The following is an 18,189-nucleotide window of genomic DNA, read 5'->3' as shown; positions in this document are numbered from 1 at the left end:
AGGAGGCCTGTAGGTGAACTCTCAACTCTGCAGCTGCTTGGCGTATGACCCCTGACAAAGCCACTTAACCTCTCCGGAATTTTCCCTGCCTGTCTGAAAACTGGGCGTCCGTCCATCCTGAGGATTAACTTGCTAATATGCATGTAACAACCTGGGAAATTCCACTAACATGCTTGCCTTGCCTTGTGGCAGCTCTTTGCAAGAAAGTTGTTGTTGCTACACTCTACTAAAGTCTTTTCTTTTCTTGTTTAATGGGCAGATGTCCACCTTTTGTAGGTGAACTCCATGGCTCCAGACTACTCCTTTCATCCTTCAGGGTCACCACCTGCAGGGCTGGATGTGTCTAAAATGAGGCTCAGCATAAATAAGTTGGAGTAAGAATGAAGGAAAGAACAAGGAGATGAAAAAACAAGATGGACATTTCCCCTTGGTGGACTTCATTCAGGCCCTCTGTCTGCTGCCATCATATGCGAGGACACAGGGAGATCTGAGAACCATCAGGCTGGATTTGCATCATCAGCTCATTTCCAAACACTGCTGCAGAGTCCAGGAGGCTGCAGAAAAATATTTTGAGACATCACAGAAAAAGCTCTTCGGAAAGAAGTTTTTGGATGCTCCTGTCTGTGGGTGGAGCTGAGTTGGCCCCAGAGTCAGTGGGACCTGGGAAAAAACACTCACCGCAGGAGAGCTTTGTGCTGAGAAACTCATTACTTACAGCACATAAAGTGGAGGGAGCCATGAGGATAGTGTGAAAGCTAGTTATCACTCCTGAGGTTGTGGAGGAGAAAAAACTTGATTTAATGTTTTTTATTACAGCTTTTATTTATTGTGCATGTAAAACTACCAATAAAAAGTAAGCTGAGTGCATGCCTGCAACTGGTCAGGAAAGGCAGCCATAAAGCCAAAGCCAACCAGCTGGGGAGCCTGGCGGCTGCCTGCTGAGCTTCCTTCATGTGCGGAAAAGTGCTGCCTCTACCAGGGTCCAGTGGTGCCAATAGAGACATGCTAAGGTTGTAGGGAAAATGTTCATCTGCCATAAAAAGAGAGGGAGGCCTTGAGTTTTCACATTGTTCCCAAAGGAGTTGTGGGGCAGCGATGACCCTGGAGGCCTCCTTCTAGAAGGGACTGTGCAATGGATGTACTTACATAGACCATTTCAGGACCTTCACCACTGTGCAAATGCCTGGTGATAGACATACCCCACTGTTGCTCTGGAACTACCCAGAGCACCAATCTGCCTATGGGGAAGGCTCAAACCTAAGATTATGGGCATGGCAAGACATACTTCTTTGAAGGACTCAATCAAGACCCAACATGCTGCCTACACATGACTGCTCCTGGAACCAAGCTCTAAGGCTGTGTGGCTCCAGCCCAAGCTGAAGTTTAGAGGCAGATTCCTCCCCAGGAGACACTGGTAATGAACAAGTTACTCACTCTGCTTAGAAACAGATGCTCTTTCCTCCGTTTTAAAATTCCCTTTTGAGTAATTGCTATTCTAATGAAATCCCGGAGGGCAAGCGGGACCCCTGCTGTGCTCTGCACATATGGAGAACTAGTCCCTACGCCAACAGCTTATGACTTCTGTAGATAAGCCAGAACATGGGTGGAAAAGCAGTTTCATTTCCAACCTGTTAACAAGGAGCTGTAGGACAGCAAGATTAAGAAACCCAGTTGTGACTGGCACCCAGAGACCCTGTGGCAGAGCAAGGAGCTGAATCCAAAACTTCTGTCTCCTGGGCCAGTGTTTTGGCCATGGTCACAGATTCTCCACATCAAACTGTGGTTCAAAGGAGGGTTTGGGGTGTGGGGTGATAAGCTTTTATCACCCTTGGCTACAAAACAACAAAACACATCAAAAAGCAGAGAGAGCGTGTGTTCACATCTGACCTCCCCTTTCTCCTCCTCTGACCTGTCAAGCCTTCCTGGTCTCATCACCCCTGCAGTCTCTCTGGGGACCGCTGAGGGATGCTGTGGATCAGAGATGCTCCTTAGAAATACACTGATTGGCATTGTCTTGCCAGTGAGTGCAGAAGGTATTCCCAGGCCAGGAGAGAATAATTTCATCCTTTTTTTTTTCTTCTTTTTTTCTTTTTGATGTTGCTCCGTAACAAAATCCTTTTTACCAGAGTAACCTATTTGCACTGGGAGATTTTAATAACTAACCCAATTAAGTTCAATTCTTCTGTTCAAATCAAATCATGCTAGCATTTGATACTTTCTCGAGAACAAATTGAGCGGGTTTATTTTTAGCCTCTGATGATTCCCCACCTTTTCTTTCCCTTGCAAATTAACAACTGCAGTGAGACCCTTCTGGTTTTGAACCCTAGCAAGGCTCAGTCCCTGAGACATGCCTTTTCCTTTGAGCACTGCTCAGGCATCAGCCCCTGCAGAAAAAGAAGAAAAGATTGGGCTTGTTCTGCCAGGGCCCCAGCTGGCACACACTGAAGCTGAACTAAATCTGCATCACTCTGTAGACACCACCAGACAACCCGGTGTTAAGATTTTCTATGGCAAGGGAAAGCTTTGTGGCTGAGTTAGAAGAGATTTTCACACGCCACTGCTAATTGAGAGGCACAGCTTGTAAGGAGAGGTGATGTCTTTTATTAGAGTGTAGCTGGAAAGAGTGAATACGTTGTCACACAGCCTCTTTCTCTGTTATCTCTGAGCTAAACGCACTGAAACTTCCATGCTGAAGTGCTCTGACTTTCATCTTTGTCTTCAGCAGTTTGCAAGGGAGTCTGAGGGTCAGCTGCCCTCAACATGGCAGATCCGCCCCCAGAAACATCTGCACCAAAACTGCTCCCTCTGTGCCGAGCTCCAGCCTGTCTTTTAGGGAGACATCCCTTTTCACTAGGACCGCCAGGATACTGCCGTGAGAATCTCTTCTGCCTCTCACTGAGCTGCTCTGACAATTAATTACCCCTTCAGTCAAAAATCAAGGCCTGTTACAATCGATGCAATCTGACTGCCAACATCACATAGGCCATTGATTCCCCACCAGCAATTTCAGCAGGCTCTTCAACTGAGACTGAGAAAGAAAATAAAAATGGTGCACAGACCATTCTTCTGGCCTCTGTATACTGTGTGAGAGACAGACAGAAATATCCCACTTGCAAGTATTTGCTCCTGCTTTTCACATTAAATCACAGTTTTTCCCCTGTTCTACAGCTCACTTGCCCTCCATTCAGGCTTTTTCGCAAATGGTTGCTGCTCCCATGACTATAGCTGGAGGAAGGTGAGATTGAGTAAGGCTCTGACAGATGTAGACACATCTGCCTTTTTGAAAATTGCCAGTGGTGAGAAGGTCTCCCAGAGGCTAGGTAAAGAATGGGGAACTACTACAGCATCCTCAGTACTCAACTACATCATGGACTTGAGACTCTGATACCAGTTTTTGCTATCAAACAGTGTGTCTTTTCCTCTTATGGCTTGATGACAATGAAAAGATGAAAAACATCAAGGCTAGACTGGTGGGACTTACCAAATATTCACTGAAATCAGCATGGTTCTGTAACAATCAAATCAAGTCCCTGACATATCTCGTGCCTGGGTTATGGGCAGGGACCAACCAGATCACAACTCCTTGTTTCATTCAGCTCTCTGACACAGGACGTAGAAGACCTTTCCAAATTCCAAAGTCCCCCTCATGCAAAGGAAAGCGTGAGGGATTTGGGGTACATACCAGGACACTTTCTGTCATTGCACTGCTTATATTCTTCCTTTGGGCCCTGGCAAGTCTCTCCACCGAAGAAGGGCCCATAGCACACACGGTCACGTTTCTGAGTCCCACCTCCACACGTGGCGGTGCAGCTGCCCCACACTCCCCAAGCCTGCCACTTCCCATCCACTGGAGACAAAAAAGAGGAGAGAAACAGCCTGTCATGTCCCAGACATAATCTACAACAGAGGGAGTCAAGGTCCCAAGGTAAGCACTGGAACATAGGGTGAGTAGAGCATGGCTCAGTGGGAAAGGAGGTCTCCTGCCTCGGATCTTTGTCTGATCCTCAACAGACATGAAATCAGTGCGTGGTCTTTCCCATTGCAGCAGCCCTTTAATGGTTGAAGGGTGTTCTTGTGTTTCTCCTCAATATCCTCAACTCCCTGCAAAACCAGCCCTATCTCTTCCCTTGGGCTCAGCTTTGGGGCTGTGCTCATGAACACTCTTCAGGTGGGCAGGGATTCAACCTGACTGGCAGTCACATCTGCCAGCCAAAGTCCATAGCTTCAGTTTGGTTGGGATGTACAATGTATGTGTGAAAACAGAGAAGCCAGAGAAGGTCTGGCTCAGGGATTTAAAGAGACCAGCAGAGTCCTCGGGCAAGAAACTGTGAAGAAACATCAAATAAACCTCTCTCCAGATGTTTCTATTGCACTGTTGTTTCATGCGTCTTGGAAAGAGGTTTGGGATGATGTCTCGTTCCATTGTATTTTCTCCCAACTTCTTTACAGATTCAGTGGAAATGTTACTTCCTTTACGCTAACAATGGCATTTATCAAAATGTTACTTCTTGTACATTAAAAATGGCATTTATCAAAGCACTATAAAAATGTTAATTGGTCCTCACAACAAGCCTGCAAGGTAGGGGAACATTCTCCTCTGCTGTATCACAGATGAGAAACAACAACTCAGTGACAGAACTAGAGCAAGGACCTAGGTCTGCTGATTACTATTTGGGTTTTAATTAAGATTTAACACATCATCTGGGGTTGAATAATTCCTTTTGGGAGGGTGGTGGATCCCTCTCTTCTTCTCCAAGGAGTAGAAGAAAATTATCAAAGAAGAGGGATAGCACCAATCTCTGGTGCTTTCTTTGGAGACACTGTATACAGAGGAATACATGACCAACATTGCTTTGACAGCTAACTCTGAAATCACTGGGACAAGGCTGTCTAAAAAAGCATGAGGTCCTCTTTGTCTTTGAGGATCTCCATAAGTTACAAAGAAGTGAGATACCTAAACAGTAAACCCTACTAGAGACCATGTAGGAAAGTCCAATACCTGTATTAAATACTGCTTATGTTCTGCTGCAGATGGTGATGTTACCAGAGAGGATAGGGATTCCCTGAGGAAACAAGCTTCCCTGAGGAAGAGCTACTGGCTTTTGTGCTTGTGGATTGGATAGAAAAATACTTGCTCAGCTGAACAAAGTATGAGAAGTGCCTCAAAGAACTGAACTGTTTCTGGTTGTCCCTGTTCTCTTGGAAAGGGGAGAAAGACCCTCTCTATCTCAGGGGTCCACTCCCTCTCAGCCCTATGGTCTAACAGGAATGAAGCACCCAGGGAGAGGCAGGGAATAGGCCAAGAGAAGCATGGCAAGAAAAATTAGTTGCTGATCAGTCTTGAAGGCTTCTAGTTGTTCAAACCTTCTTTCCCAGTCAGAATATTTTCCACACCAGCTGACCCAGTTAGTCTCTTTGCAATGGCCTCCTCCAAGACTTCTGCAAAAAACAGAGCAAACTGCACCTGCAACTCTATAGTGTTGGTGTCAGTCTGAAAAATGCAGGTTTCTGGTGTTAGATGTGCTCTGGTATCTGCTTCAATTTTCATTGCTTCTCCTGCATGAAATGGCTCTCCTGGAGCCCGTGGTCCATAGTATGAAGACAAGGTGATTATTCTGAATGTAAGGTACTGGCTACAACAGCTGGGGCAGCAGGAATTATTACTATTATTATTATTTATTATTACTATTATTATTGTTGTTGTTATTATAATTATTTTAAGACACAGCTAAACAAGTACAGTAAGTGACAAGTCTTAGACAGGCATGAATCAAGACTTCATTGTGCCAGACCTTGTCATAGGTAAGGTTCAAAGCTCTGATACAATGGAGGTTGCTTCCCTGTTTGCTTCAGCTAGGAGTGGTGAATTGGCAGGAGAAGAAGAACAAAACAAAAAACAAAAAAAAAAGAAAAAAAAAAAAGATGAATTTGAAGCATTGTGGAGGTAAGGAAAGCATTTAATTGATAATTTGTTTGTTTTTTTTAAGCACATACTGAACACTGGTATCTAAAGTCAGAAAGACATGTTCCCTGTGGGTCATTACTCACCCCTCTGGGGTCTCCTGGAGTATTTGCCAGCTATGGATTTTGGCTGTCACGGTCCATTGGTATGATCCACAACCTTCTTATTACTGCATTACTGATGAAAACTGCTCAACTCTTCTCCAAAGAAAAACTTTACAAAAGCCTACCTGGGACTGCAGAGAAAGATGACCCAAGAGAAAGAAAAAGTCATTGGTCACTGACCTGGGCATTGGCGTAGGAAGCAGTCCCTGGTCTCCACCCAGTGTCCCTGGCATTCAGCTCCCCCGTAGGAGGGTCCATTGCACTCCCTCGTCCGCTGCTGGGTACCGTTGGAGCAGGAGGCAGAGCAGGAGCTCCAGCTCGACCATTCATTCCAGTTGCCATCCACTGAGTGGCCCAAAGAGAGATAACAAAACTGAATGTGAAAATCGCTCCCACTGGAAAGAGGCATGTGCAAGAGTCTCTGGCCTTTGCCTACAAGGGACCCAGGCAAGGGAAAACAAACTGGAGTCACAGAATGTGAGAGAGGTCAAAGATCATCAATAAAAAGTTCCGACAACTGTGGCAATGGCAATTTGTTGGGACCCTCTGCAACCTCCGACTGGCATGTTATGGCCCCCTCAGGATGCAAGTGTCATAACATTTCAATTTTTATGTCCATACTCTACATAACACCATAAAAGTTGAAATTATTCATATTACACATTTCAACATAAAAGTCAAAACTAATAATATTGTCGATCACAACGCAACATCAAAGTAGAGAGCGTGGATCATGGTTTCACTGAAAATTCTGAAGGAATCGATATATTAGCATGACGTTCCCCATTTTGGGCAATCAGCATTTTTTGAGGGAACCCATTTTTCACCAAAGCAATACATGACTCTTCAGGAAGGGAACATTCTCAAGCATCCAAATGCTCTGTTTTTCATTAAAGTGCATGCAGAAACTCAAATTACAATGTTATTCACAGGAATTCACTCTGCTAGCTGGGAAATGCTCAGAGCAAAGGTGTGCTTTAAGAGGAGACCGTGAGCAGAATGTGCTTGTGTGGTCAATGTACTTCTCTCATGGCTGAATTAACACTGACAGGCTTGATCTGTCTCTACACAGCAGTGTCTTTGATAATTAAATAGAGGAGAGAGGGACAAGAGAGGTTATGATAGGGACGGGGTTGGAGAGAAACATGAATACATCTTATTAGCATGGTACGGTGTGAGGCATTCCCAAGTGTGGCAGTCATACCCTAATTGGTCCCTGATCAACAGATCCATCACCCAGTCTGCTATTCCTGGACCACTTTTTTCTCATTAACAGTGGTCATCATGCTCTGTTTAGCTCTCATTAGCTGATAGCTCTCACTCAGAAAAACAACCTGAATCCTTGAAAAGTCTGAATTCTGGCTCAAATCACATTGCTGTAGATTGCAGCTCATTTTCTTTAGTTTTGTTTGTCAGTCCAAGAAAAATACATACAACTTAGTCCCCTGTGTAATCTGCAAGGACTTGAATGGCCCTGAATAATCCCCATTGCGGTTGAGCAGCTTTATGTTTGCAAGCACATAAAAAAGTGTCAAAAACATCCAAATGAGGAACTGTTAACTCAGATAGCTCACATGAGTTCAGAAGGTGTGAAAAATCAGGCAGGCATAAAGGTACTTCCAAAAGGTGCTTGTTTTTAGCAATCCAAGCTTAATGTTTTCATCGTGCATAAATTCAAGGCATCATGTCAGTGTCTATCAATCCCAAAGAGGGAAAATGCAAGAAATGGTGACTGGCAGGTGATTCCTCTGTCGAAATGGTTCAAAACCCCACAAAGGAGATCCTACCAGGTATAAATTAGCATGGCTTTTCTGACTGAAGGAGTGCTGTTTGTTTCCATGAACTGATGATGTCTGCCCTTCATTAACATTCCCCTATGTTGGAAAAGTGAGATTGCATTTATCAATGTAAATGGTACATTTACCAAAAAATTAAATTTACCAAAAATGTTGAATTTACCAAAGCCCTACCAGCTGCTGTGGCAGTGATGATTGGCAGCTTACCAGAAGTGCAAGCATTTGGAGGTGGGAAAACAAGAGAACCACATCCATAAATTGTTTATTCAGTGGGGGATAGGGAACAGGTAATTGCTTTTGAGATGAGCGATTATTTATTTATAGACTGTAATTTCAACGATGTTTAAAAAAATGAAGAAACAGAGTTGGCCATGTTGTACCTCCAGACGCTTACGCTCATGTAAAGATGTCTCTTGGGCAAGATGCTGAGGGCTCTGCATCACAGCCACAGCAAAGACCTCTTGGTGCCATTGTCACACCACAGCATGAGTCTATCAAAAACATTCACTGGAGTCGGGCTGGTGTAGTCTGTGCAGAGACTGGCATTGTCTTCCCCCTTCCCTCTCTCTCTCCAAAGGACTTGGGGCTCAGCCTGCGATATCTACTGCTACAGAGGAACAAAAGCTCTGTTGTCCCTGCAGCGGAACATTTTTATCAGTTGTAGTACTAAATCCTCAGAGCAGGGCGGTAATAAGTGATATGACTGTCTGGTGTGTCAAGCGCTGAGCAGCGCCCATTGTTGTGCTTCAATGATTCCCCCAATGCCGCACTCATTTGGCACTGCAAAGCCACTGATTGCCTTTGTGGCATTAATTAGAACTGAAGTCTTGCAGTTGGGCTGCTTGTCTTTTCCACCACTGTTTCATTCGCTGCAGTGTATCCCCATATTTTTTTGTATTTAAATTAATTACGGATCAGTGTTAACTCAGGGTATGCTTTATTGCCCAAGCAATGCCAGGTCTGACTTCTTCAATTTGTCTTTTTATGACAGAGTCAATTTGGTGTCTGGGATGTTCTTATTCCGAGCAGAGTCTTCTGGACCTCAGCCAGAAATCCAAGGATAGTTACTTGGGGTGAAAACTGGGTGGGAAATTTCAGGAGGCTTCTTACAAATGTTTTCACAAAGTTCTTATCACTCCCACAATCCCTCTACTCCTCTGGGGACATAATAATGTCTCATAATGAGTCTCATTAAACTGGAAAAATGTCAGTTGATATTACCCTGGAAGAGGGGGGCGAGTGTTGGGGAGCTCCCTCATGTTCAGATCATGTTCACCAGGACACCTTGAGTTAAATTAATGGGGGCTCTGTGGTAAACCCAGAGCCTGTCTGCTTCAAGGGAAAGAAGCCACAGGCTCTCAGGTGGATTCCTGGTGTTAAAAGCCATTTAATCTTGAGGATTCTTTCTAGTGTTCCAAAGAAAAACTTGAGGAGAGACATTTGGAAGTGAAAACTAGGGGTAGGGAAAAGGTACTTATAAGTATTAAAATATGGAAGGCTCTCAAAAGTCTCTTAGTCCATCTCTGCATCCAAAACAGCATCAGGTAGAGAGAAATCTTGCATATATAGTGAATTAATGCACGTATATTGCTAGCAATTAAAACTACTAATTAATTCCAGCACAATAACAAGCCCAGTCAGGCAAAATAACTTTAAAGGATTCACTGGGGATAACTGGTGAGAAGCTTAAGATGCTCTTGGAAACAGTAGTGATAGCTGAGCCAGTCCAGATCCATCCCATATAATGTGTCCTCTGAAAGTTATTACACAGAGCAAATCTGAACCTAAGACAATGCTTAGCTGAATAACCCCAGAAAGCACCTCTAAGCTGCTTCTCCAATGTGTCCTTTCCTTATAGAGGATCCTCTCTGGGGTGGTGCAGACTGTGTGCTGATTCAGCTGAGGCAGCTACAGGCCCACTCGATGAGCCATGTTTGGGCATCTTCAGATGGGGAGACCTGCCGGAGGGAAGGCTTTGAATCTCTAACTGCCTTACCTGGGCAAAGTGCAATGTTGCAGAACTTTGTTTGCTTCTCTGGGCCCTCGCAGGGGTTCCCACCAAATTGCGGGGGCTTGCATGTGCGGGTCCGATCCCTGTACCCTCTCCCACACGTGGAGGAGCACAAGCTCCATGGAGACCACTCATCCCAGGTGCCGTGCACTGCAATCAAAGCAGAAGAAGTAAGTTTCTTTCCCAAAGGAGGTCTGAAGAAGTGAGCGAGTCCACAGAGCACAGCATCTTCCCACCCAGAGTGAGCAGCATGTGAGACGTGAGTGTGGGAAGGCCAAGAGGAAACCAACCCAAAATGTGCAAGAGGAACATTGTGTAATTTTTTATGTTTTGGTATCAACACTAAGTGTCTGTTACTTTCCAGACTATTTGAAATAAATCGCAATACACTTTTAATTGACCATAATTTTTCAGATTTTTGAGCGAAAAGGACATTTTTTGAGCAAAAGATGCAATTAGCTAGAGAGCAACAAAAACCCCACCACCCTTTGGGAAGCAGCTTTACCATCATTTCTTCATTTCTTACCCTTATTTCCCTCCTTCAACATGTTTTCTCATTGAATCATCAAAGGCTACAGCATTTTCAAGTTCTCAGAAAAACTGTAGTCTGGCTACTAATTACTGTCAGTGACACCACAGGGGCAAAGCTAGGGAGACTTGGAAGAACAAAATGGGATGGGCAACATGCTCTAGTAGTGCTCAGGCCATCACTGGTAACTCCTGGAATTAGACATCTAAAGCCTTCTAATCTATATTAATCTAATCTTCTCCTATCTAATCTAATCTAATCTGGCCAGGTTAATTATGGAAGGTTAGTCACTGTAATCTCTAGAGGCCAAATGTTACAAGAATATATTGATCTCTCTTAAGGGACTTCATCCCTTCCAGCTTTACCAGAGAAGCTAACACAAAACCAATAATGCTTCAGAAAAAAAATTAAAAATACAGGTATTTTTCCAGTCCTTCATTGGTTGCTAACAGTGACTGATCCACCAGCATCAGGAAAGAATGTTCAAACCTGATGTTTTGCAATTGTTACCAGGCATCTTGCATGATAAGAGATAACTAGAGGAGGAAATGCAGGAAGGAGCACGGAAAAAAAGCTTGGTGGTTTCACCATTGTAAGATTGGTTCTGAACAATGATATTGCTGGTCAAGAGTCATGAATAATACACCTGGTTTAATAGCATAATTCTTCAAAATAGTGTCCAGGCTCCCCAGACTGTACTTTTTTTTCATCAAAATTGTAGCAGGAATATGAAAACAGAGATGATGGCTGGCTCAATTCATAAACATACCAGCAGCCTGAGTATTTCATGTTGATTTTCAATGGTATGCCCAGTGTTGGCATCTGAGCAAGTGAAAGTGTCATCTGGTGCTTCTCTTTCCCAGTCTGCCCAGGCTTGGAAACACCCCAAGGGGCACGTGCCTTTCAGATGTACTGTGTTCATTGCCTTTAGATAGCATGGAATTGTCCATGCTGTGCAAAACAAGTGCCCATCTAATGGTGCTTGATCTAGCAAGGGTCTCTGTATGTGGATTTAGGGTAAAAAGAGAAGGAAGAGGAAACAAAAAAATCTCCCTCGAGGTAGGTATCATGGTGGAGATATCACAGGCAGTCAATCCTTTGTGCAGTGCATCTCCCTTCCCCTCCTGCCCATGCATACATGGAATGTTCAGCCCACCTGGGCACACAGCAGAGTTGTTGCACTGTCTCTGCTCCCGGAGAGGGCCACTGCACTGAGTGCTGTAGGAAGACGACACACAAAACCTCGTCCTGGTCTGCCAGCCCTCTCCGCAGGTGGTGGAACACACACTCCATGGGGACCACTCCTCCGCTGCGGGGTCACCTGTTGGGGTTGGAGCAGAAGGTGAGGATGTGGCATCCGTGGTACCTGGATCTCCTGGGCAGTGCTTTCCAGGTTGCACTTCATCATTTGCTGGCGATCTGTGAAGCTGTGCAATGTGTCCCACACGTGGTGTGACCAGAAGGGTGCAAAGGCATTGGTGAGAAAACGTGAGGGTTGACAATGGGCTAAAAGTTGTTTTGGGAGGTACTGCATAGAGCTGTAACACACACACACAAAAATAGGGAAGGACACTGTGGAAGTATCAGGGCACTGGGCAGAGCAGGCTCCACCACTGATGATGAGGTCGTGGGTGTAGCCCCTGCAGAACCTTGTGAGCTAGGATATGTAACTTCTACTCAGAGATAGTACTAATTAATAACAGTGATTAGACAGATATAGTAAATGTGTCTATAAATTGAACAGTCGTAAGAATTCAACTCCCCTCCTTGCCTTCTCACAGCCCCTACCAATGCAATTGGCAGAGGAGAAGCAGACAAAATAGAAGATGACAGTGCCTGAGAAGAACATTGTCTGAAGTAATCACAGTAATCACAGAGTTTTCTCTTGTCATCTCCTTCCCCTGTGGAGAAGATCTGCTTTGAGTATGTGACACAGAACAAGGCTGACTGTTCCGGGGTATCATAGAGTCCCTATCAACTGCTTACCTGATGGAACAGTATTGGAAAGGCAACTAGAAGTATCCCATTGAACAAGAGACGGGAGTGGAAAACAATAAGACGTACTCCCTTTGTCATTAATATCCCCGCAGACAGATGGTCATACCAGGGTCTTTCAGCCAGGGCACAGCCTCCAGATAAGTCACCAGAAGTGTGACATGGGCAGGGAAAGGACAGTTTTCCATTAGTTTCGTAGGCATTAGTCTACCCTTGAGAAAACGCTTTTCTCCCCCAGATGAAAACAAAAGCTTATTCTGTTTGTTTTGATTAATCTTTGCATTGTTTGGGTTTTCAATGGATTACTAATAATTACACATGATAAACCTAAAACGTAACATTTGGTATGTATAGTACACAGGCACAAACATATATGGAACAAATAAACACCAGGACATCTTTGAGGATGCATAATAGAGGGGCAAACCCTTTTAATAGCAAGATCTTCAGAGCATCAGGCTGCACCATGTCATATCCTAACCAGATGTACCTGGCAGACTACCAATGATATAAGAAAGATCATGGCACTGGGTGCAGCAGGTAAGCATGACTTCAGGGGTCATACAACATGGCACAGCCTGAGCTGCACCCAACACTTGGATGTTTTCCCACACCACCATCCCATTCCCAAAGAAAGGTGGACAGCAGATGCTGTATTAGACTGATCAGCTGCAACATGGGGCATGAAAGAGACTCTAGCAGTGAGGTGCTACAGTTTGAGAGTTCAGCCTGCTTGTAGGGCAGTGAAGGTTATAAACCAGCTGCATAAAAGTCAATGTCAGTACAGGAACTGCGATGGGGACTATAAAGGTTGGAGACCATCAAACTGCCCAATACTGCCTAAAGCTGTGCATATCTGACTTTTTCCTCAAGGAGATATATTTATTTACTAGTGTCTTAAGGGGAGTTTTCTGTGTGCAATGAAATTTTATGCAGGATTTCAAGTGTTTGTGACTGTCACCAATCTGCTCATTGGAATTTTTGGTAGTTATCTAAGTTATTTGTTATATGTCATGTTTTTCAGCACATGTACTTTGAATGTCTCCAGTTATTCAGGCAGTTGGTAGTTAAAAATATGTCCACTAATTGGAGGCTGGTGAATCAATATGCACAGGCCTGTTGAAGGGGGAAAGTGTAGAGAAAGACCTGTCCTTGATATAACATGGACAGGCTTTCATTCCTTCATTTACTGGCTGGACTTAGAGGTGGAGGTAAGGATGAGTCTCTCTACCTCATCTATGCCATTGTAATGATTATCATGAGACGTAACTGCTTTTGTTCATTAAGCCAAAGTTGCTCAATACTGTTTCCCTTTGCTTTTACGCTTTGTTTCATTAATCTACCCAACCAGTTCCAGTTAGATAAATGTTATGGACCATTGGTTTTTCTCTGGGATGTGTAGGAGACAGTGTGTGTTTTGAGGGCTTGGGGTTTCAAGAAAACATCATTCCCATATCCTGTTTCTCAAGTATTAGATCTGCCGGTATATAGAGGTCTGCATTTCCATGGTAATTTTGCTGCCTCTCCAATAAGGAAATTGACTGGCTCTGTCAGACAAACAATCCTGTGATTCTGTGAGTTTACCACCAGTAAGTTACCTTTTTTGTACCATCATTTCAGCATTTTCCATCCAGAGTGGCCCAGACCCCAGGAGATTCCCCCTTGGCCCACAAATCCCAACCATACCTGCTGCCTAACCTGCTCGGATGCTGCACGAACAGACGATGGCTTTGCATTGCTCAGAGAACACCTTCCATTGACTTTGAGCAACATCCCCAGTACTATACCCAACAGCATTGAGTTCTTCAGTGGCAGGAAGCTGGCATTTTTTGGTAGTTAAATGCTGCCAGTTCATGCCCAAAAGTCTTTCTGAGAGACTTGCAGAGACACAGTGCCCTCTTCCACCAGCAACTCATGACTTGGAGATTCTGCCATCCCACCTCCTCCCCATTCAGAGCTGACTGTGGTTTTACAATCTCCATATTCACAAGAGGTACTATGTCACTAGATGAAAGAATGTCATCTTTGAACCAGATTCCACCTCTTCTGCCTCTTTTATCTTCTTTGTTGATTTTGGCCTTTGCTTTTTCACAGTAGAAATATCTACGGTTAGAGGTAAATCTCCTCAATTATCATCTTTCACAGTGCACCAAGCCCTGGCTTTTAAATCCATAATATAGTTTATTTTCCAAGTTGGTTATTCCTTTGGGTTTGGCGTCATTTTGAGTTAAGCAATTTATCTCAGTCTACTGTGGCACTATGTCCAGTCTAGTCTCAAATCTAGCAGAAATTCAACTGATTTTCAAACCACACAAGACTCAGTTCTGAGATGCTCTCAGGCATCAGAACAAGCTCTCTCATTCTCCATTCAAGAGAAGCAGAATATTGCCTATTGTCAAAACTATGTGTGAGGAGAATTTCTGCACCCTTGTGGGTCGGACTGTAGCAAATACTAATTACTGGATGCAGTATCTTCCAATTATTTATCCCAGAAGTGGATCCTGGCTCTGGTTTTTGATATAAGGACAAGAAGTCTATCATGCTCACTGGGTTTGAAAGCCCCCTAGTGCAATTCAGTGTTGTCTTATAATTAGACCTGCCAGAGATACACTCCACCTAATTGGTCTTCACTCCCCAGAGGACAAGGGGCCATGCACTGCCCTCCATCATGACTGGAGCCTGTAGAGGGATACCTCCGTCAGATTGATCTTTGATTACTCCTGTGATGCTCCAGGTTTCCTTGGGGATTAACAGGAGTGTCCTAAAGGAGTTCGCAAGGGCAAGGACCCCACTTCAGGTGGGAAGATAGCCCTTTGCAGGGCTTGCTGCTCCCACAGAGCCAGCTGCAGCACCTCTCCTGCAGCTGGAGAGGGCCCAGCAGGTGCTGCAGAAGTAGACACTTTGGGTGTCACTCCACGGGGATGTAGCACTGCAATTCAGGATCCTTTCCAGTGCCTGGCTAGCCCTGAGAGTAATTCAACTGACCTTACAGAGAGCTCAGCTGGCTGTGGGGTCCCCATCAGTGCCTGCAGCTTCTCCGTGACACTTCCTCCCTCAGCACTAATGGAGCGGCATATCGCTGTCATCCCTCTGCCAGGATCCCTTTATTTTTTGGCATCGTCTGTCAATCTGACATCTCACCACGTGCAGCCGCTTCTTCACTCACATCCTGCTGCTGGCAAAGACCTCCTGGAAGCAGGCTGTGGGCTGAGCCTGGAAGGCCCGTGCCAGGGACCTGCTGGGCTGGATTTCACTCTTGTGCTACTTCTGGGAGAGACACATGGGCAGCCAGCGGCACTGCAGCTGAGAGCACAACTGTGCCAAGCCTATAGGCCAACAGAACCTGGACACCAGGGCTGCAGAGGGCTGTCAGGAGAAAATACTAGCCTTTAACTGGGCAGGGCCATCTCCTCATCCCTAGTCCTTATAGCTGGCATCAGCTATTTTTTGTATTTCACATTTTTCCAGGTCTTGAGTGGATGGGAAATGGCTCATCCCCTATGAACTGTGTTAATTGTTAGAGAAGATGTGAGCTTGACTTTGCTTTGGCAACTCCAGCTAAAGACTCCCTCTAAATTCCTTCCTGGGCTGTACCCTCTGCCTGGTCTTTACATCTCCATCCTGATTTCTTTGAGCAACTTGGCTGCAGTTGCTGCTCCTGGGACACTGGCATGAATGTGGCAAGCTTGCCACAGGACAATGTGCATCTCCCAGCCCATGCTGCACTGAGGGATACCACAGCCCGAGTCAGCCACACTACAGCAGTGGCTAGGACGGCAGGGAGTTAATAGAGATGTCCCTGAGCCCAGATGCAGTATCCAGACCCACGGTGGGAAGAAATGTCAAGCTATAAACCTGATGGCTAAGCTACAGCCTGGAACAAAGCACTGGGCAAGCACCTGGGACCAGGCAGAGTAGGAAAAAAAGAGGACATCACAGGACCTGCCTTGGAGTGCTTTCTCTTCCTCCCTATTTGGACACGTGTGACTGAGAGATTGAGCTCAGCTTCACCAAGTTATAGTGGTGCAAGTGCCCTCCCTCTCCTGCAGTCTTTTGCCAGCTGCCACTGATCCAGTAGGCAATGGAGCTGCTCCCACTGGAGGGACCAGATTCAGTGTACGGTAGCAAGGACATTCAGACTGTCCCCTACTTTGTGTTGAAAGCCACAACCCCAGCCATTTCCCAATCATCACCAGAGCCTCCACGCAACACAACTTCCTGATGCTGCACACTGGCAAAGTGCTGCTGGGTTGGATGGAGCATAACTAATTTACACCTGAATATGACCTGCTCTCCCTTATAATCTATTTCACAGCTCTGGCTCTACAAGTCACCTGTCTGAAGCCTTTCTAGAGCACAAAATATTTGTAAAGTCATTGGGAAATTATTTTAACCTGTAGTCAGGTTCAGCACATCTTGCTTTGCCAAAGACCCATGGTGTGTTGAGCTCCTGCCACGAAAGACAGACATGAAGGGAGAGCACAAAACCTCTCTGATATTAATACATATTAGTCCCCTTCTGTTGCAGAAAGGTGGAACGTCCTGCTGCAGAACCCACCAGATACAAGTCCTTGCACAGCACTAAAGACCCAGTGACAGAGGAAAGCAGTCTTGCTTTCTCCCCATCATGCCCTGGACACCTCCTCCTACAGTCAGTGGGAAGACATGACATGGACATCAGGAAAGAGGCTGTATTGCAGTAAGGTCAGCTTTGGCTTAATGAACCATGGCTGTTTAGATAGTTTAGACAAAGCAGTGACTAAGAAGTAGAAAGGGTGATGAGAAGCGGTCCATGAGATGCATGGTCTTGTTAAAGGTTTGCATCTAACCCTTTTTGCCTTCTCTGGCTAACGTCAACAACACAAAACCCTGTAGAGTAATGGGATGGGAACAAACTGGGTGATGACCATTTGCTCAGTGTGTGACTTGTTGGATAAGCCCACACTAACCTGGGGGGAAAAGAGTTGGTTAGCTGGGTCATTGAAACAGCAAAGCGAGTCAATGGAGTCAGCCCAGCCCAGCTGGGAAGTGCAGTGACCAGGCAGTGTGTCAGCTCCAGAGGCTGTCGTGGTAGGTCAGAGCTTACCTATTTGAGGTGCAGGGTACCCGTAGTGCTGCAGTTCGTCAGTGTCCTCTCGCTTTCTGTTATCTGTGGACCTCAGCGATTGGCTTCTGGAATTATAGCGTCCATTGGCTATGGCAAGGTAATGGGTCATGTAAATACACCTTGGTTCACTCTGCAAGATCTTTCACTACAAAGGTTACATGTATAAACAACAGCGACCTGCAACGTTCGGTTGACACAACCACCTGCTTTCCAACCCCAACACCCCTAGCCACCAGCAGTCCCCAAGGCTTTAGCACCGAGCCAGCCTGCAAGATTTGGACTGGCTGGCAGTTCAACCCCTTGTTTCTCAGTGAAACTTGGGACCATGCAGAATATGATCCCTTATGTCTGGTCTTTAATCAATTTCAATGATTTTCTAGGGTGTCTGTACTCTTTGCTGTACTTGTGGAGGATTTAACCTTTTCAGATGTGCTGACAATGAATCCCACCATCCCTAGCAGTGTTTTGAGATCTATGGTTGTGACTGGCAGTATTTTCTGGTGGAAAACCCTGCCTTGTAATCAACATCTACCAAGCAATGCTCTGTAGAGTAACCAGAAAATGCTGATTGGAGCAGGCAGGTGAGGGCAGGTGAAAAGGAAAGGGATAGCTCAAAAGGATGTCTCCGTCACAGACTCTACCCTACCACAGCAACAAGGAGGGATGAAGGTCTGGTATCAACAAA

General features: G+C 45.2%; 1 protein-coding gene across 5 annotated transcripts in view; it reads right to left on the bottom strand.

Annotated features, from left to right (window-relative positions):
* Positions 1–18,189, bottom strand: part of ADGRB1 (adhesion G protein-coupled receptor B1) — a 283,323-nt gene that overhangs the window by 133,900 nt on the left and 131,234 nt on the right. For all 5 annotated transcript variants that reach the window (XM_074888977.1, XM_074888979.1, XM_074888990.1 and 2 more), the window contains exons 4-8: positions 17,484–17,591; positions 11,559–11,723; positions 9,859–10,023; positions 6,247–6,411; positions 3,683–3,847 (exon numbers count right to left, since the gene is read on the bottom strand). In XM_074888977.1, the coding sequence (XP_074745078.1) occupies positions 3,683–3,847; positions 6,247–6,411; positions 9,859–10,023; positions 11,559–11,723; positions 17,484–17,591 (768 nt within the window). The remainder of the gene's footprint in view (positions 1–3,682; positions 3,848–6,246; positions 6,412–9,858; positions 10,024–11,558; positions 11,724–17,483; positions 17,592–18,189) is intronic.

Source organism: Strix uralensis, chromosome 1 (assembly GCF_047716275.1).
Source record: "Strix uralensis isolate ZFMK-TIS-50842 chromosome 1, bStrUra1, whole genome shotgun sequence".
NCBI classification, from domain to species: Eukaryota; Metazoa; Chordata; class Aves; order Strigiformes; family Strigidae; genus Strix; species Strix uralensis.
The sequence above is the reverse complement of the archived record's forward strand: the minus strand, read 5'-3'. Positions and strand labels throughout refer to the sequence as shown.